This window comes from Perca fluviatilis, chromosome 11, assembly GCF_010015445.1.
Source record: "Perca fluviatilis chromosome 11, GENO_Pfluv_1.0, whole genome shotgun sequence".
NCBI classification, from domain to species: domain Eukaryota; kingdom Metazoa; phylum Chordata; class Actinopteri; order Perciformes; family Percidae; genus Perca; species Perca fluviatilis.
The window spans coordinates 9,484,321-9,506,037 of NC_053122.1; the positions used below are offsets into that span (position 1 = coordinate 9,484,321).

At 39.1% G+C, this 21,717-nt stretch overlaps 1 protein-coding gene across 2 annotated transcripts in view; it reads right to left on the minus strand.

The window, feature by feature from the left end:
* Window positions 1–21,717, minus strand: part of LOC120568397 (GTPase IMAP family member 8-like) — a 109,711-nt gene that overhangs the window by 83,534 nt on the left and 4,460 nt on the right. Inside the window, exons 6-7 of one of the 2 annotated variants that reach the window (XM_039815912.1) lie at window positions 9,800–11,749; window positions 8,665–8,985 (exon numbers count right to left, since the gene is read on the minus strand). In XM_039815912.1, the coding sequence (XP_039671846.1) occupies window positions 8,665–8,985; window positions 9,800–11,749 (2,271 nt within the window). The other variant, XM_039815913.1, reaches the window with a different exon arrangement.

Sequence of the window (21,717 nt, forward strand, 5' to 3'; positions counted from 1 at the left end):
GTGCTTCTAATAGCCTTCACTGGTCTCCGTCCAGAGCAACGGGCTCTGTTGGTCCATTATATATATGTCAATGGTGACCATACATTCTGAAGGACTCCATAATTTCTATTTTGCTGTGAAGAGGAGAAGTACATGGGACAAGAGGTGAGTTGTCATTTTTCCACAAAACACTTTTTCACTTGTTAAAGTAAATTTTCTGCATTGCAGGTATACTAGCTGTTGTGCCAAAGCAAATGTATCTAGGTCTAATGTTGTGTAGGGTACATGTTGGTGATTTGTCAACATATAAAACCATGTGAATCATTAAGCTAAAGATTAGCCTGAATTGCTAAGCTAGGCCGTTTTTACCAAAATGGTGACTATGGGGCAAAGTGAGCGAGATGATGTGGGGTAAATTGAACCACAGCTAAAGCCTTCAGCAAAACTACAGTCGAGGGGGTTCTTTGACAATCTGACCAAAAGTTATGGACAGGTGACAGAATTAATATATTCCATAATATCAGTACAATTGAATAGCAACTATAGCAAGATACAAGAGTAAAGTACATTTACTGTACAAGAAATTGGTATGTGTTTACTTATCAGCCACAGTTACCAGGATATGTATTCAGGGCTGTTTAGTATGATTTTAGCATTGCTTGAAAAGCTTAACGATTCAGATTTTTTTCATCATGGCTCTTGTCTTTGTTTTATAGGTTAAAATTCCCTGAATGATGTGCTGAAGAAGCTTCCTAAACCTCAAAAGGTTGGAGGAACTCATATTTCCCAGCAACCTTGATGGATGGAATGTCCATATATTTCTTGCTCCTGAAAACTATGCTGGCAGTCCTTCACTTAACAGAAATGTTTAAAACTATTGTTCACCAATACAAAACAATAAAAGATTAAAGGGAACATTTTGTGTTGTTTGAGGTAACTTTAAAAAAAAATTAACATTGTTTGTATAGGTAAGTGTATTATTTACTAATTTTTTTTAAAGAGGAAAGTTATATTTTAAAATTATGCTTGCATTAAAACGTGAAAACTAGGATGGTCAATTTATCCACTGACTGGGATCAACTTACCCCTAGCCTGGGGTAAGTTGAGTCACATGAACACTTTTTTTTCTGAGGTCATATTTTCAAGGCTCTTTGTCATAGGTGCATTCTTATATTTTCAGTTGATAGGCAACATCCCAAATTAACAGTAGATGTTTTCATTGTACTTCTGTCTCAATTTCCTTTGCCTGGACATCCACATAAGTAAAAACTGGCTCATCTTACCCCACTCTCCCCTATATGTAAGGAGATAACATAGGCACAGGATAATTATTGTGTATTGTATATATATATACAAAATATATAGTATATATTGTTTAATGTAAGTCGAAACTGCCTGTGAGCTTCTCCTGTACTGTACGGTAATTTCTCTACTGTGCAACATCTCGCGGTTATGACACAATCGTTTGCCTATTTTTAGAAAAACGTCTGCTAATGAGCCATAATGTGAGATACAAGGTAATGTAGTATGTGGACTTTTAACAGACCTTTTATAAACTTTGTCTTAAGTTTTTGGTAACAAAGAAACTCGTATGAACTTTAGCCTACATTCGCTGGACACTTCTCTGGAAACATCTGGAAATAATTAGGGATGCCCTTGTTGGCTTGGTTCCAAAAGGATGATAGCCATTGGTCAAAGTATTGTTTCCTCCCCCATCTATGTTACACATATTATAGCATATATACCATCTTCAAATAAAGAACTTTAGAGTGACTTTTGAGAATCTGAGAAGCGGTCCTCTCCGAGCTCTGCAGAGCTTGTACAAGATGCTGATTTCTTTGATGTAAATAAACCTTTATAATCAAGAAACAGTGTCGGCAGATTCCTCTCTACACAGCAACGCACCATCGATACCATATAAACTACAGTAATGGAGCCTTTTATACATTGTCGTGTTTCTTTAGAAATAAACAAAAACATTTTTTTACAAATAGAGTCTTGAAACGCTTCAGATGTAAAGTTATGCGCTGTCAAAGTCACGCCAAAATGAATGGCTTCATCCAAACAGCAAGGACTGGACAGCTCGATATAGAAGAAGGCAACAAAAAGCAGATATGTGCTGCAGAGAGTGTTGAGTGGACTCAGAAATGCCGCTGTTTGGTACCAGAGTTCAGCCTCGACCTCAGGTCAAGGACGCCTGCTGTAGAAACCTCAACTCAGACAGCTGAGCTGCTCACACACACTCGGCAAGGCTCATCCTCCAAGCACAGGTACTCTGGAAGGGATTGGTTGTTTGATTGATAGTTTATTGTTTACTGACTGTAGCTGATGGTATTGCCTTTGGACAGTGACTCCCATTAGAGTCCATGTAGTCTCGCTTTTGCCAGACCTTCCTTTACAACGCTGCGGAGGGTCCAGGTGCACACTATAGACCCTTTGCACGTGACGTCACACTCGACTCCCGCGAATTATGAACGCCATGACGGACGGCGGAAGAGCTATTCTGTAGACGGACGGCAAGTCAAACGAGTGTGTTCGCTGTTCTTGTTCTCACATACACAATCTGCAGAGTAATCCTCACCAACACAAGCATGTATATGTATTGCCTTTCTGTTTTAAATGACTGATAAATAATAATAATAAAACTTCCTCACCCAGCTAGCTGCCGTGCTAACCAGCTGTTCCTGCTAACAGGTCCCACATAACTATCATCGGTTATTCAGTGACCTACATATCCCAAAAAGTAAGCCGTTCCCTTGATCATTTAACTTAACACGGATACAAAAAATATTGGTTAAATTAAAGATGACATGGCACGGAAACTAGCTTAAAAAAGGCCAAACAACCGAATTAAATGCGGGTCTGCGGAGCTCCTACCCCGGTTAGCCGACCAGCTAGCTGCAGCCAGAGCCATATCACTCTGTTAGCTTTGGACTGCTCGCTAGCTGCTGCCCATCGCATCGAAATATCCACCGGTCAGCAGCAAATATAATCACAGATAAGACGATGGTTAGATGTTACATTATGTGTGGTTAATACTGATCATAGACACTCCGTGATTTACTGCATGGATTAACGTGTGATGAATTATTTCCCAGAGCTGGGATGCGTTCAGGCATCCATTAGAAAGATGCATTGGCTCAGCCAGTGAACAACGGTACGTGCCTGTAGCTAGCTTGCCCTGCTAGCTGATAGCCGTTAGCTGCTAGCTGCCATCCTCTGATAATCATCCCAATAACAATCCACGGTGGTGTGGCTATGTCCTCCAGAGGACAGGTCATGTCACGTCTTGAAGTGTATTCCCCCCTAAAAAAACAGTAGTGCGGTAGTAGCTGCTAGCTGCTAGTTGTAGCAGGAAAAGGTAAACAGTAGTGTGCCGATCGGAGCGTAGTGTGTGAAGAGTGAAGGGCAGATTTGTTTACAAGGGAAGAAGCTTGGAGTAACGTAACTATGGCGAATATAGCAGATATACAACACACGTAAGAGCCTTTTGAGTTATATGGTCGTCCTTATTTATTCGAATCCGAGTATACAGACGAATGCTAGCCTCACAAGAGTTGGAAAGAACGAGACAGATATAGGGGCAACAGGCAGATGAACTTGCTGCTCCAAGCGCAAGCTAAAGCTAGCCTTCAGTAACTGGAAGACATAGCCACACCACCGCAACTCCATGGATTGTTATTGGGATGATTATCACAGAAGCCTGGCTGACTACACTCACCGGACGGCAGCTAACGGCTAGCGGGGCAAGCTAGCTACCGGCAGGATCGAGACAGGGACCAGGTTAGGTGAATTTAAACAATGTCTGAAGAAGCCATGAAGAAGAAGGTAGTAGTAGTTTATTATTATTACAGTTTATTTAGTGTTATTTATTTGAAACTAATGAAACTTTCCGCTCGTCTAATACACTGTTTAGCTTGTGCTTCTGGTGATTCTGCCGTCCGTCATGGCGTCGTCACGTGGTCGTGGTCACGTGTTTGCAAAGGGTCACAAGTGCTATTTAGTTAGCCCAAAACCTCATAGAAAAGATTGATTATTTAAGGCATTTTTAAAACATAGTTTTTAGTTTAGTTTTTCACATTATTCACAAATGATAACGTCATTAAAGTTATATATATATATATATAATTATATATGTTAGACATTGCCTTTAGAGGATTGGGTTTAAAAAAGAAAATTGATTTTCAGATTCAAATCTCCACGAAAATGCCTTGTTGATGCTAGAGGTCAGAGGAGAATGGGCCGACTGATTCCAGCTAATGGAAGATCAACTTTGACTCAAATAACCACTTGTTACAACTGAGGTATGCAGCAAAGCATTTGTGAAGCAACAACACGCACAACCTTGAGGCTGATGGGCTACACCAGCAGAAGACTCCACCGGGTACCACTCATCTCCAATAAAAATAGGAAAATGAGGCTACAATTTGCACGAGCTCACCAAAATTGGACAGTTGAAGACTGGAAAAATGTTACCTGGTCTGATGAGTCTTGATTTCTGTTGAGACCTTCAGATGGTAGAGTCAGAATTTGTCGTAAACAGAATGAGAACATGGATCCGTCATGCCTTGTTACCACTGGGCAGGCTGCTGGTGGTGGAGTAATGGTGTGGGGAATGTTTTCTTGGCACACTTTAGGCCCCTTAGTACCAATTGGGTATTGTTTAAATGCCACAGCCTACCTGAGCATTGTTTCTGACCATGTCCATCCTTTTATGACCACCATGTACCCATCATCTGATGGCTACTTCCAGCAGGATAATGCACCAGGTCACAAAGCTCAAATCATTTCAAATTGGTTTCTTGAACATGACAATGAGTTCACTGTACTAAAATGGCCCCCACAGTCACCTGATCTCAACCCAATAGAACATCTTTGGGATGTGGTGGAACGGGAGCTTCATGCCCTGGATGTGCATCCCACAAATCTCCATCAACTGCAAGATGCTATCCTCTCAATATGAGCCAACATTTCTAAAGAATGCTTCCAGCATACTGTTGAATCAATGCTACAAAGAATTAAGGCAGTTCTGAAGGCGAAAGGGGGTCAAACACGATATTAGTATGGTGTTCCTAATAATCCTTTAGGTGAGTGTATATACGGTATATATTTAATTAAATTGAATTGGTACCTTTTGAATCAGAATGTGATTTGATTCAGTGGCGATATCATGGATGTATTGCTCCGTTGCCTCCTAAATGAGAAGTGGGTTGACTCGACCCATCCATGGACTCTTTTTTGTTTTCTTCAAAAAACTTTATTACTCAAGTACAAATACACAAACACAGTGAAAACATTAAATGCATACATACATATATGAAAAAAGGGGCGCATGAAATTTAAAGAGTCCTTAAAGAGTCCTTTTGAAGTTTCAAAATATAATTTCATGTCATTTTTAAATTGGTGAATATTCGGTTTTCTTTCAGACCATTTACATTTATGGATATAACATTTTCCAAATAAAATTAAAAGATTCAAAATGAACACATGGCATTTATTCAAATAATTTCCTTCATAGTGAAAAAATAATGTCTTTACTTTGTATTTTATCCTAGAGCCACACAATACATGAAATACATCCTCCACATCAATACAGAACAATCTGACATAAAAACATTCACAAAACAAATGTGTAGTCGTCTCTGTGAAAACACTACAAAATATGCAGGATTCAGAAAGATCAGATTTATATTTCTTTAAAATTTGATTTGTTGGGTAGATGCCATGGACAATTTTGAAATATATTTCATTTACTTTATTACTAACAACATATTTATTATAATAGGTCCAAATCAAATTCCAATTGATATTCCCACAGTGGTTATTCCAGTAATGTTTGCATCGAGCAACTGTGGGGCAATGTGTCAAATGTCTAAAATATCTATTATTGCACTTTATATCCTTTATGTCAATGCTGTTTAATAAAACATCTGTTCTAAATGTTGACTGGTCATTAGACACATTACTACCCTGCAGCAGTCTTAACCCGTGGGTACAGCATCAAATAATATGCTATATTCTCGTGCAATTATTGGAATATTACACTTCATTAAGAATTCTGAATATGTAAGCAAATGACCGTTGTCATTAATCAACTGGGAAATTAATAAAATATTGTTTTGGACCCAGTTGGGATAAAATATTGACTTGTTCTTATACTTTACATCTTTATTATTCTATATCAAATGTGTGTGGGAAATACTTAAATAAACATAAATAAGAAGCCAACATAAAAGAATCTGTCTGAAAGTTAGATAGCTGAAGAGGGATTTTATTTTTATCAAAATTGCACTTTAGTAAAAATGCAATACCCCCAACTTTATGAAAAATAAAGTTTGGAATTAAATACCACAGTTTATCTGTATTTTTATAATGTTTAATCCAGTTCACCTTGAACATTATATTAGATGTATGGAAATCAAGAACATTCAAACCTCCTTGATTGTATGGATTACATAAAGTATTTTTATTTAAATAGTGAGGCTTGTTTTTCCATACGAAATTAAATATTGTAATATCTATTTTCTTAATAAAAGGTTTTGGAACATCTAAGACTTTGGCCAGACAAACTACTCTGGATAATCCTTCAGTTTTGGATAAAAGTACCCGACCTTTGAGTGATAAATCTCTCATGAGCCATCTATCAAATTTATTTTTAACTTTTGGAATGAGAGGTTGAAAATTGGATTTCATCCTTTCTGTCTGATTTTTACAAAATATTAACTCCTAAGTATGTTACTTCCTCTTTAACAGGAATACCCTCAAATTCTGTTGTATGCATATTGCTTTCTTTGAGTGGAAAAAGGGTACATTTTTTAATATTTAACGCTAATCCTGAATATAACTTTTTAAACATGAAATTCATCTTTTAAGTAAATAGATGTATCATCAGCTAGCTGGCAACATTTTATTTCTTTCCCTTCAACATTAATGCCTCCCATCCATGGACTCGACACCCCGCTTCTCAAAAGTCCCCGCGAAGCTACCAGAATGCATTGCACGTCTGCTCCCATAGAAATGAATGGGAAGCGGGGAAATGACGCTGACAATGGACACGTACGAGGGAGATTGAGGAGGAGCTGGCCTACATGTATCACTTCTAGAAAGGTCTTCTGTAAAATAGTTCCAGTGAAATATAAAGTTTCAAGTCCTTTCCAGTTTTCAGTGTTCGGTCTAGTATTCATGTTAATACATTCTTCTGCATATTTGAAGTCTGCCTTCCTGGTTTTAATGACTTAGTATGATGTATTGCCAGAATTAGATTTTGAGTAGGACACTAAATTCGGATTGACCTATAGACAATACATAAGCTTGTCTTGTGCAATGCCCCAGAAATAAGTTTAAGTTATGGATTATTTTACTGAATGGTCTGAGAAGATCCACTGGCTAAATAAAATATAAAATAAATAAATGACAATAATAGGGTATTTATAAATAAACCAGAAAATTCAATCTTATTCATAGTGTCAAATCATACAGATAGAGTAGGTCTAGACCACACTTTATAATTTACAGACACTCAACAGTTCCACTAAAAGCAAATGCACTTAGTGCGGCGGTGAAGAAGAAAAACTTCCATCAGGCAGAAACATCGTACAGAACCTGTCTCTAGGTGGTTGGCCATCTGCCTTGAACGGTTGCAGAGAAGAGCACATCTGGTAAACACAAGATTTAACATGGTGCTTTTGCATGATTCCTTGTGGAGAAACTCAGTTTTACAGATCATTCAATTAAATCAACTAATTGATTAGTCGACAAAATCAGCAGTGTTAGTCGATGAAGCATTTCTTTAGTCAATGACAGCCCTAAAAGACATGTTCAGTCTGTGTGCCGGGGAAACGGGGAAACAGATTTATCGTCACTGTGATTAATTAATTCTTGCTGAGCAAGAAGGTGACAAGCGGTTTTACTCAAGCTTCATTTATTGAATAGGCTTTGCACATTTTGTTGGATGTTGGTTATCAGCCCAATGCTGCTCCCTCCAGTACTACTAGGCATTCTTCTCGGATAGTCTTTAAAGACTCATGAATAACGTTTGGCAGTATTTTATATCGTCTTAAGAGCTTTGAGTTTCCATTTTTCAAAATAAAGATTAAGAATGCTGTTTAATGCATGTATTTTGTTTTCCATGGTACAAAAACAAAAAAGTATCAAACGGTGGATTATTTTACACCTACTTTTTATCATGTACAAACCTTGGATTTTATTTATGAATGAAGACCTGTTGGTGCTCTACAATTTATTAGGTAATGCTGGACCTCATTGATCTTCATAAAAAAATGATGACATATAATCTAAGCTTGCTTTTTTATATGAATAATACAGTACATTTACCATTTTTGTGAAGTCTGTATTAATCCAGCAGGTCATATGCTTCATTTGAGTAGAATACATAAAGTTATTACACTGTGTTCATTCAAAATGTGGTCTTTTGTTATGTCTTTGCCCAAATAAATGTTTAGGTTTCTAAATGTTTATTTAGGTTGTCATGGAAATGCTTCATTTAGATAAATGTAAAATTATCAATTTAACAATTTTCTCGCCTCCTCTTCATATTTCTTCTTCATGTCCTCCAGTTGTTTCTTATAGTTTTCCTCCAATTCTTTTCTCTCCTTTTCCTCCTGTTCTCTTCTGTTTCGATCTTCTCTTTTCTTTTCTTTTCATTTTTTTCTCTTTCCTGCTCATATTCTTCTTGGAGTTTTTTAAGTCTTGTTTGCTCCTCATGTCGTTTCTGTTCATTTTCTTGATTTCGTTTGTCCCACCATTCGTCTCTTTCCTTTTCCCAGTCCTCTCGTTTCCTTCTCATCTCTTCTTTACTCTGCTCCAACTTTTCTTCTGATTCTGACTTAAGAGCTCCAAGTGTTTGCTCCCACTCCTGTCGTTGAAGTTCTTCCTGCGTTCTCTTCTTCCTGTCTTCTTCTTCTCTCATTTCCTGTTCTTTCTTTCTCTCCTTGCGCTCCTTCTTGATGTTTTCCTCCATTTCTTCAAGTTGTTTGGCTCTCTCATGTTCAATATCTGCTTTCTCTTGTTCCATTCTTCTCTTCACTGCTTCCATTTCCTCCTCATGTTTTCTTTGAAGCTCCTCCCTCTGTCTCTGCATTTCTTTTTCCTTTCTCCTTCATGATCTTCTCCACTTCCTTCTGTATGGCTTCCTCGGCCTCTTGGAACATCTCTGAGGTGTAGCAGTTGCCGCCATTTTCCTCCAGCATTTTGTTGGACTTCTTCAGCAGCTCTCTGACTTGTGTGTTATCATTCTTAACCATATTATTGAAGACCTGGTATCTTCCTCCACAGTCACGTACCAGTTTTTTCAGAAAGTCATCTGAGTCTTCTATATAACTCTCAATTGACTGACTGAGATCATCTCCTCTGGTGAATATAATGATGATGAAGTCTCCTGACTTCTTACCAAAATATTTCTTGATCAGTTCCACAGAGTCCTTTTCCTCCTGTGTAAAGCGACCAATCTGCAGCACCAGTAAGAAGACATGAGGTCCAGGAGACAACATGCTGATGCATTTCAGAAGCTCCAGTTGAACGTCATCATTGGACAGAGTCGTGTCAAACAAGCCGGGAGTGTCGACCACAGCAACAGGCTGTCCATCAATCTCTCCTGTTGCTTTCTCACAAAACTGAGTGACAGAGTTTGGGCTGCTTTCAGATGTAAAATGTTTTTTGCCCAGAATGGTGTTTCCAGTTGCACTCTTCCCATTGCCAGTCTTCCCAATCAGCACCATCCTGAGACACTCATTGCTCTGATGTTTATCATCACCTTCCACCTCACTCTTCTTTTTAACATCACACAGTTCAGCTCTCTCATGTTCAATATCTGCTTTCTCTTGTTCCATTCTTCTCTTCACTGCTTCCATTTCCTCCTCATGTTTTCTTTGAAGCTCCTCCCTCTGTCTCTGCATTTCTTCTTCTTTCTCCTTCAGGATCCTCTTCACTTCCTTCTGTATGGCTTCCTCGGCCTCCTGGAACATCTCTAAGGTGTAGCAGTTGCTGCCATTTTGTTTCATCATTTTGTTGGACTTCTTCAGCAGCTCTCTGACTTGTGTGTTATCATTCTTAACCATATTATTGAAGACCTGGTATTTTCCTCCACAGTCACGTACCAGTTTTTTCAAAAAGTCATCTGAGTCTTCTATATAACTCTCAATTGACTGACTGAGATCATCTCCTCTGGTGAATATAATGATGATGAAGTCTCCTGACTTCTTACCAAAATATTTCTTGATCAGTTCCACAGAGTCCTTTTCCTCCTGTGTAAAGCGACCAATCTGCAGCACCAGTAAGAAGACATGAGGTCCAGGAGACAACATGCTGATGCATTTCAGAAGCTCCAGTTGAATGTCATCATTGGACAGAGTCGTGTCAAACAAGCCGGGAGTGTCGACCACAGCAACAGGCTGTCCATCAATCTCTCCTCTTGCTTTCTCGCAAAACTTTGTGACAGAGTTTAAGCTCGCTTTAGATGTAAAATGTTTTTTGCCCAGAATGGTGTTTCCAGTTGCACTCTTCCCATTGCCAGTCTTCCCAATCAGCACCATCCTGAGACACTCTCTGCTCTGATGTTCATCATCACCTTCCACCTCACTCTTCTTTTTAACTTCCTGCAGTTCAGCTTTAAGTCTCGCAATAGCGCTCTCCTGCTCTACAACCTTCGTCATCTGAGCCTTGGTGAACATGTCCTTTGTGAAGAATCTGGACTCAGCGACTCTCATCTTTTCCACACCATCCAACAGCTCTGGGATCTGCTGCTTGTCGTTGATATTGAGAACATATCTTCCTCTACAGCTCTCAGAGAGCTCCTGGATGTCCTTGTTGCCCTTTAGAAAGTTAACAACAGCTGGAGCTGTAGGATCTGACTCCATTGTGAACAGGATCATAGTGAAGTCATTGACTGCAGAGCTGAATGTGTTCTGGATGGCCTCTAACTCTCCCTGGTCTTCATCAGTGAGGGGACCCACAGGTAGGACCAGGATGAAGGCATGAACTCCCTCAGGATCACAGAGGGAGATAGACCTGAAGGATTCCTCCATCACTGCCTCCTGAGGTTCTCCATACAAGGCTGGCAGCTCCACCAGGGAAACCCAACGTCCACACACCTCTCCCTGATGTTTAACACACTCTGATGAGTTGGACACTGAAGGAAACTCTGTCTGACCTAAAATGACCTTGGCTGCTGAAGTCTTCCCTGCTCCTCTCCTCCCACAGAGAACAAGGTTCAAAGCTGGTTTGATGTGTCCAGACACAGGTGGTGGGGTTTTGTTGTTTTTATTTGCTGTTTCTTCAATCTTCTCCATTAATGATCCACGGTTTTCTTCAGACATTCTGTAGTGTCTTCCTCCACAGTCTTTAAGGAGTTCATTAACAGGGACTGTCATTTCTTTCCACTGATGTGTCACAATGATCATTAAGTACTCAAAGGCATCTTGACCAAACAAACTCAGGATGAACTTCAGTGTTTGTCTGTTCTTCTCTGTGAATTTAGAAGGGTTCACTAACAGCAGCAGAACATTTGGTCCAGGAGGACAAAGAGTCACACAGTTCTTCACCTCTCTTCTCAAGTTCTCCTCAGACAGACTGAACATGTCTGGAGTTTTCACAACCGTTAATGGTTTTCCTCTCCACTCTCCACAGTTGGCCACACATTGCCTGGTTGGGGAAGTTTTTTGGTAATGAAAAATTGGGTTCCCGATTATAAAGTTACCAATTTTTGTCTGTTTGTCCTCTCTTTTTCCCAGCAGCACAATCCTAAATGCAGATGCTGTAATAAAACAGAGAGAAAGATGAGATGATATAAACTCACTAAGAGGCTGTAATCACTACACCAAAGGTGGAAAGTAACAAATTACAATTACTCAGTATTTTTTTTGAGTACTCCTACTTAAAGTTTTAGTTTTTAAAATCTGTAATTTTGCATTTACTTCGTTACATTTTAACAGTTATTGAGTAAAACAAAAAACTTGGACCCCCGGAAACTACTGCAGTAAATGATGGGAAGGATGGAGACGGACAAGTCAGACACCCGTGGTGCAGACCAAGCTAAAAGCCAAACCAATTCTGCTGAAGTTGATCAGTGAACCCCTGGACAAGCGACTACTTCGGCTTCAAGTGCAAAAAGACAAGAGCTTTAGTGTGCGGTGTTAGCTGTGTTTGTAGAGAGACTGAACTAGCAGCTTATACAAATTTGACATCAAACCTGTGCAAGAATGTAGAGGTAAGTTTAGACCTGAGGATTTTGTTAAAATGTGATGTCATATTTGTTGTGTTCTATCTCTATTATTATACCACTAGGCAGTACTGTTGTAAAGCCAATGGTGGAGAAAGTACTGAATCTCAGTACTTAAGTACAAATAACCAAAGACATAGTTACTTTAGTAAAAGTAGAATTACCACAATGATAATCCTACTTAACTAAAAGTAAAAAGTACCTGATTTTAAATGTACTTTAAGAATTAAAAGTAAAAGTAGGCTACTATCATAATGACTTATTAGGGCCCGAGCGCCGACAGCGGCGAAGGCCCTATTGAAACTGAAGGAATTCTGAATTATTATTATTACGGCAAATTAATTGCCTTTTTGAGGGGCTTACCATATTCAAAAACTCACCAAAATTGGCGGCTGCATCAAGTCTGGTGAAGATTTACGTATTTTAAGGGTTTGGGAATAGGCGCACAAAATTGGCTCGCTAGCGCCCCCTAACTTAAAAGAATTGAGCCCCTGCAGTACGTTTCACGAAACTTGGTACACACATGTAGCATGGACTGACGTACAAAAAATTTCATTAGAGCCATACCCTAAACCCAACAGGAAGTCTGCCATTTTGAATTCAAAGTTCGAAATTAGTGCGATTTTGGCCAGTTCCACATCGTCGTACTTTAATGAACTCCTCCTAGAGATTTCATCCGATCAACTTCAAATTTGGTCCGTGCCATCTTAAGACGTTAAAGAGTTTACATTCTGACTTAGAATTCTGGTTATCTATCAGTGTTATCTGCATGAAGCTCGACTTGTGCATGCTGCGCACATTTATCTAGCGAGAACATACAGGCTTGGACAACAAGCTTCACAGCTGAGGAGGACCGGGAGTGTATTTAAGATAAATATACGGGTTGTGTATTAACCCTATGTTTATGTATGTGAACGGATGCTTCACATATGACCAAGCAGAGTATTGGGAGCAGCAGCAGTAACGGGAGCAGCGTTAGTACTAGGAGCGGTACGCGCCTGGCCAATAAATGCTATTGAAGGGCGGGTCTTGGCGTGTCAGTGCAGAGCCGCTCCTGAAGGCTTCCCTGTGGACTACAAACATGTGACGGTCAGGAAGATGTTTTGGCAGGGGGAAAAACTGATCAGAAAATGTAACGAAAATGTAACAGAACGTTGTAGAAATGTAGTGGAGTAGAAAGTACAGATAATTAGTGCAAAATGTAACAAAGTAAAAGTCAAAAGTATGCACTATTGGACTTCCGGTGACGACATGGTTATGCTTGCAGCACCGTAAGTTAGCTCCGCTGGACAAAATTAAAGATAAGAGTGACAACTACGATATTTTGACGCTGAAACGTAAAAGATAGATTTATGAAACATGAGTTCCTCCGCTGGTCAAAGGAGACAGGAAAAACCAGACCCCTCACGGGGAAAAGATGATAATAAGCCGAATCAACCGAGCCCAACTAGCAAAACAAAGGCTAGTAGCAACACGTGTCAGTCAGACTCAATGATACTGGAGGAGTTTAAAAAACTCCGAAAAGAAAACCAAGACGGACACAACCACACTCAACTGGCCCTTAGCCGGGTGGAACAAACTATTTCGGACATAAAGGACCAGCTGGCGGAACACGAGGAAAGAATGGGAGGACTGGAGGAGAGAGTCGGTGCGGCCGGTGGAGCGAGATGCGCACATCGCGAGGCGCTGAGGTACCTGCTACACCGGGACATCGACCTATCGGCAAAATGTGATGACCTCCAAAACAGACTGAGACCGAAACAATATCAGGATCTTTCAAATCCCGGAGGGCAGTGAAGGGAAAGATATGGCTGGATTTGCTAAAGACCTACTTCAGAAGGAGCTTAAACTGCCACCAGACCTGGACATTAAGATTGAAAGGGCACATCGGTCACTGGTGGCCAAACCTAAAGATGCCACAGCTTCACCAAGATCGATTATGGTGAGATTTCTGGATGCTGCGGTGAAGGACACAGTCATAAGGCAGGCATGGAGCCAGGGACCGGTCCTCTTTCAGGGTAAGCGGATCTACTTTGACCAGGACTACTCCCCCGATCTTCAGCAGAAACGGATGAGGGTTCGAGAAGTTATCAAACAGCTTAAAAAGATGGACATACAGGCGCAGGTGTCTGTACCCAGCACAATTGAGAGTGAAGCTGAACACCGGGGAGAAGACCTTCGCATCACTAACGAGTGCCCGCTGCTGCTGAAGGAGCTGGGAGTCGACGTGCGCTGTGGGGAGAGGGAGCGATCGAGGAGGAGCTGAAGGATGGATGGAGGAGCCAAGAGAGGAGAAAGAAGGCAGCGTTTTTGTCACCAGCTGATCTCGGGCCCTCCTTCAGGAGGGAGACTAAAGGGAATCTACCACTAAGATGGATAAGAAGTTTGTTTAAACTAAACCAGTGGTAAGGTTATAACGGACCTATAGGAATACCATAAGTGCCATTAACATATATATAAATAACATATTGTTGTCACATCATAAGGTAATGTGTTAGAGAGTCCAGAAGGAGGATATGCTGGAGTACATGAGTGGCATACACTCACCCGGACCTTTTACATGTTAGTGTAATATTGGTCACACTTGCACTGTGTGTGCTTTTTCCCACAGAGAGGGTAGGTCGCACCTCTCTGCCCCAATACCACCCGGACCTGGTGCAGCCACAGTTCACCTGCCGCGCGTCAGGTTGATGAGATGGAAGTTCAGTTCTGTGTTATATACAATGTTTTTTGTTTTCTGTTTTTCCTGACACATGTTACAGGCACTATTTTGTTAATAATTAGATTATTTTTGACGTCCAAGTGTAAACAGGTAGGGAGCAATATTGTAAGAGTACGAAGTCCATGGCTGAGTTGAATTTTATAACTTATAATATAAGGGGAATTAATAATCCGATCAAAAGGAAAAAGATTTTAGGACAATTAAATAGGTTTCACTGCTCTGTTGCTTTAATTCAGGAAACACACCTGTCTGAGACTGAGCACTTGAAGCTAAAGAGAGAGTGGGTGGATCAGGTCTATAGTGCATCATATGGGAGGAAAAAGAAGAGAGGGGTTGCTATACTATTTAATAAATCAGTGTACTACAACAATGAGAAAATCTTTCAAGACGATGAAGGCCGGTATGTTATGGTGATAGGCACAATTGGGGGAATAAAGATAACCATACTTAATGTGTATGCCCCAAATGAAGATTGCCCATACTTTATCAAAAAAGTTGCAACTCTACTAGCAGATAAAAGTGAGGGTATTATACTAGTGGGGGGCGATCTAAACTGCACTCTGGATTCAAAATTGGACAGGTTACCTGCAATAAGAAAATCTCAATCTAAAATGTCTAAGGGGCTATTAGATATGATGAAGGAACTAGGCCTTGTAGATGTTTGGCGACAGCTCCACCCAAATGAGAGAGATTTCACTTTAATTTTCCAAGTGCATGGGAGTTATTCGAGGATAGACCTCTTTTGCATATCAAAAACTGAACTATATAGAATTAAAGAAAGTACAATTGAGCCAGTCACTATCTCAGACCACGGCCCTGTGACCATGAAAATTAATTTAGGGGGTAAACAACCACTTTAGACACTGGAGACTTAATGTCTCACTACTAACAGATACCGAACATCAGGCAAGAAATACAAGGAGCTCTAACTGAGTATTTCACTGTGAATGACGATGGTAGTGTCTCCCCCTCAGTTGTATGGGATGCCAGTAAGGCCACGATGAGAGGAAAGATTATTTCTATAGGATCTAGAATAAAGAAACAAAGGCTCGCAAAACAACAAGGATTGGAAACTGAAATAAAAAAATTAACAAGGGAACATAAACAATTTGGACAGGAAGATACTCTTAAAAAGTTAAAGGAAATTAGAAAACAACTGGATGAGGCTCTGACATATAAGGCAGAGGGAGCTCTCAGATATACTAATAGAAAATATTATGAAATGGGGAATAAAGCTAGTAGGTTACTGGCTTTTCAACTCAGAAAAGCCCAATCTAGCCGTGCAGTTCCCAAGATCAGGAACCCTGGAACTAACCAGGTTGAGACCGATCCCACTAAAATATCAGACTCATTTGCTACATATTATAAACAGCTATATAGGGCTGAAGAACTAGAATTTAAGGAAGAGAAAATTACAGAGTTTTTGAGACCCCTTAAAATCAACAAACTATCAAGTGAGGAAGCAGAACTCTTAATAAAGCCTATCACAGAGAGCGAAATTAGAGAAACCATCACCAAGTTAAAAAACAACAAAACGCCCGGAACAGATGGTTTTTCTGGAGAATACTATAAAATCTTTGTGAATGAGCTCACTCCCATATTATGTAAATTATATAATTACGTTCTAACATCAGGAGACCCCCCAAATTCATGGTCAGAAGCCATATTAACAGTCATACATAAGGAGGGGAAGGACCCCATACAATGCACCAGCTATCGCCCAATAAGTTTACTTTGTGTAGATTATAAAATCCTGACTTCTATAATGGCTACTAGAATCCAAAAATATATAAAGAAATTAATTCAACCAGATCAAACAGGATTCATACTAGGACGTCAAGGAACAAATAACATAAGGAGAACCCTGAACCTGCAGGCAATAGCGGCAGGAGACAAACAAGCGTCGATGCTTCTCAGCTTACGAGAGAGAAGGCATTTGATCGAAGTGACCGGGTATTTCTGAGGCAGACACTGATGGAAATGGGCTTTGGGAAAGAATTTGTGACTTGGATCAACCTATTGTATAAGGAGCCCAGCTCCAAAGTTAGAGTTAATGGTCACTGTTCTAGTTTTTCAGGATCGGAAGTGTGAGACAAGGGGATTCACTATCACCCATCTTATTTGCTCTTAGTGTTGAACCTTTGGCAGAGGCGATACGCCAGAATATGCAGATTCAAGGGATAGAGGACGAAGGGGGGTCAATCCATAAAATAGCTTTATTCGCAGATGATATTTTACTTTTTGTTAAAAATCCACTTCTTTCCATCCCTGCGCTTATGAAATGCCTGCAGGAATATGGGTCAGTGTCTGGATACAAAATTAATGAAAATAAATCAGAAGCCATGATGATCTCAGGTACTTGGCCTACACAATTAAATAACAAGGTCTCTTTCGCTGGTCCAAACAAGGATTTAGGTATTTGGGAATTATTATTACACCCAACCCCGTTCAATTGTTTGAGGCAAATTACAACAAATTAATTAAACAAATAAAAAATGATGTGACACGTTGGGAGGTCCTTCCCCTTTCTTTAATTGGCAGAGTAGAAACAGTAAAAATGAACCTACTACCAAGACTTCTTTTTTTGTTTCAATCACTTCCTGTAAGAGTACCTGCTTCCACTTTAAACATGTTGGACAAATTAATCTCAACATTTATTTGGCAAAAGAAGAGACCGAGGGTAAGATTAAAAACCATTCATTTACCCAAAGACAAGGGAGGTCTAGGCTTGCCAAACCTTAAAAATTATTATTGGGCTGCACAGATAAATGCAATAGTGGCATGGATCGGAAATGACCGGGAAGCAATATGGACTCAGATAGAGCAAGACTCTGTTAGGGGCACGTCCTTATCAGTACTACCATTTATTGATATAAAGTCTGTCAATAAAATCAAAATAAAGAACGAATGGATAAAACATACTTTAAAAGTCTGGACAACAGTGAAAAAAATGCTCAGGGGACCGGAGACGATCTCAAGGGCCATGTTGATAGTAGGAAATATAGAATTCCCACCTTCCGTGTGGGATAGCGGGTTTAGAAGGTGGGCCAATAAAGGTCTCTGTACAATTAATCAACTTTTTAAAGAAACAGAATTCAAATCATTCCCTCAACTTCAAGAACAATTTGGCCTCCCATCAAATGATTTGTATAGATACCTCCAGATAAGACATTATATCACAAGCCATAAGGAAAGGGAGCTGCTCACCAAAAACCCAAATGAAATAGAAGAGTACTTTATTAGTGTTCTGGAGAGGCATTTCCCAACAAAAAAACACATATCTAATATATATAAAAGGTTAACGGCTGGCACCTCACAAAGCACAAACTACATCAAGGAAAAATGGGAATTAGAATTGAATGTTATAATTGAAGATTCTACATGGATGGACATATGGACAAGTTGTCATAAGGGAATTAGTAGCCAACTGTGGAAAGAATTTGACTGGAAGGTAAAGATCAGATTTTTTAATACTCCCTTTATCATCTCTTCATTTGTGAAAAACCCCAACGTGGCTTTATGTTGGCGAAAATGTGGAACTATTGGAGACAACACACATATTTTTGGGATGGCTTAAAAAAAAAAAGTTTTTGGTTTTGTTTTAAAAGGAAATTGATATTATTTTAGAGATAGATATCACTCCAGAACCAATGTTGTTTTTGCTGGGAGCCATACCTACAGATCTATATAATACGGATCAGCGATATATACTTAGGATTCTTTTATTAGTAGCAAAGAAAATGATTACAGTGAACTGGAGGGATGTAAAATCGCCAACAATAGGTCAATGGGTCCAGAGACTGAAAAATGTATACAGGATGGAGCAAATGACGGCAAGTCTACAGCTGACTATGGACACTTTTGTGCAAAGATGGACTTGTGTTTCAAGGTATCTGAGGGTCTGATGGATGGGATGATATGATGCAATACTGTTGGGAAGGGATACCTATCTAAATTCCTTTTTTTTTTTTTTTTGCTTAGCTATTATTTACAGATATCTACCTCTCTGCCTGTTGTTATTGTTGCTGTTACCATTATTATTATTGCTATTCTAATTTTATTTAATCAACTTTTTACTACTTTTTACGCACTTAGTTCTATTTTGCTTCATATTTACTTATTTATTTTAATTTATTTGTACTCTTATTGTAACTTATTTTGCCTGTCATTTGTTTATTACATTTATATTGCTGTCAGGAAACGTTATGTATAATGATTAAAATGTTTAAATAAAAAGTTCAAAAAAAAAAAAAAGTATGCACTATTGATTCTACTTAAGTAAAGTACAGATTTGTGAAAAATTTACTTAAGTACAGTAACAAAGTATTTGTAGCTATTTCGTTACATTCCACCACTGTGTAAAGTCGGTATTGGTTGAGACACTGAGTATAGAAAATAAGAGAGTAAAGATGGCTATTACTGAATGTACGGGCCGTCTACTATGCCTGCTACAAAGAACTTTTGTTTTATCTTCCTGTTGAAGTTAGTCTATATCGACGATGGTTCATTTACGGGACAGTTCTGGTGCTGCCGGAAATTCCCCCGGATGTCCCTCACTTTCTTTAAGTTAACTTTAAACTCCACATTGAGCAACATTAACCCAAACCTCTGAGCAACGTTACACACTGAAAGTTTTAAAGAAAATGTGGATTGTGCAACAAGGCAGGCCAGCTTGGTTCATTCGGGGTGGTGACTGTAAAGATTTAAAAAGAATATGCATACAGCATTTACTCTCTAACTGGGACATTTTTGGACCGATTGGTGGGTAGAGCTATGGACGAAATACACACTGAGATACACTGGTAAGGGACCGTTCGGTATTATGGAATGGACCACCGGAGGAAAATAGGGGAGGGTCATGTCTTTTTATTCTTTGTTGAGGGGAGGGTCACCCAAAATTGTATAGTCTAGGAGCGGGGGTAACACAACTTTTGTATTCACGAAACAGCAAAATTTCAAAGTGGCTTGTTTGGTGCATATTTATCCATGTAGCTCTCAGTCTCGGGCCCTGCTACCAGATGGGTCTGACCCATGAGTTTGCTGGGAGGCAGGGGGAGCACTGCACCCCTGGTGGCTGAAACTTAAAAAAAATAGTGGAATAATTATGTCTGGCATGACCAGATATTTTATAAATATTTTAAATAACACAAAACAACTAAATGGTGGTAGGTAATACATCTGATTTCACATACTGCTTTAGTAAAAAAAATAATTCCTGGCTGAGGATGTGAGCAGCAAGACGTAAAAAAACGAAAATTACTCTTGTACTATGTCTGGACACCTTGCCGTGCCAAGGTTGCAATAAAAGTTTACTAAATGCCATGTATATACATTTTATGTCAGCTTTCTAATTGATTGCGCGTTTTGTGTAGATTTGGACTTTTATATGTTTATTCCAATTTGTTTAAACGGCGAAGTGGAGAGGCCTTGTTCACCTGTTTGGAGCTGGCTGGTGAATGTGACATGCGTAGGACTTGCTGGATACACCGTATCATTTACCTTTTTGTGGATCTACTGATCGCTGTGGATTACTTTTTTTTCGTGTTACGGCAAAATACGGATCTTTTTTCTTAACGTTTTATGTGATTGCGCTTCGTTTCTGCGTTTGGAGAGGCATCTCAACAGACTTTAGGTCCAACACTCAGTGTTCACTGTTACATTTTAGTTGAATTTAAGTGTCGGGGCATTCCGCCACCGTCTCTCTATTCCGTTCCAAGACAGCCTTGCTGCGATTGGATTTCATAAGGGCGAATTGTTAAATTATTACAATGTAATTTAAAATCTGCTTTAAAAATAAACGTATATGTTTTTGAATAAATTAATATACAGTCTATGGTTCAGCTTCGGCAGCTTTACCTATATGCTAAAATATACAATGACTAAGGAAGCCTAGTGACGAGTCCATAGCAACCAGTTTGTGTGTTGAATTTGTTACCCAGAGTGCCTTTCTGAATGGTCTCAATGTTTTATTGTTTTATTTCATGTGAATACTAGTTTACTAGAGGAGTAACTCGTGGAGGACTACAGATGGAGTGGAGGACTACAGATGGAAAGTAGCATAATGCTAAATCTGGTGCAGCCATCTTTTTAATGTAACTGCACATTGTCCTGCTAAATAAACTAAACTAAAAAAAAAAAAAAAAAAAAAAAAACTTAGTATTTGAAGAAATGCAGTAATGCAGGAAGTGTGCATTTAGTTTCCATGCTTATTGTGTTTCCACAACAACGTTAGTGAGTAAATCCACCATAACATGTGATGTGTGAGATGAGAATGCAGAGGTTTAATCATGTAAGTCATGGCTGTAAAAAAAATACTTTTTGATCCTTTCTGCTTTCTTCTATTCACCAGCTAACACTATAATATTATTCACAATTAACCTGATTTTAAAGGTGCATTTAAAATACCAACTCAATCACCTACATATTATATTCATATACATCTGTTTTACATAAGAAATTATACTTTAGGAAAGATAAAGTGGTGAAATTGAAATGATTGTATGGCAGGGATCAGTGCTATTACAGGAAATACTGTTTTGTCCATACAGAGAAGTGTATGTGGAGGTTAAACCACAAATAACTTCTATATATGTTCAATATAAACATTTTTAAAAAGCGGCATCACAATTCCCCTAACATGTTTTTATAAACTGCAAAATGACAAAATATATGAAATACTGACATTAAATTATTTAAGGATTTTTTTAAATTTAATTGTATTGCTTTTCAATAGCGAAGATTTGTGGGATGTGTTTAGGTTAATCGTGGAGAAAAAGATGTC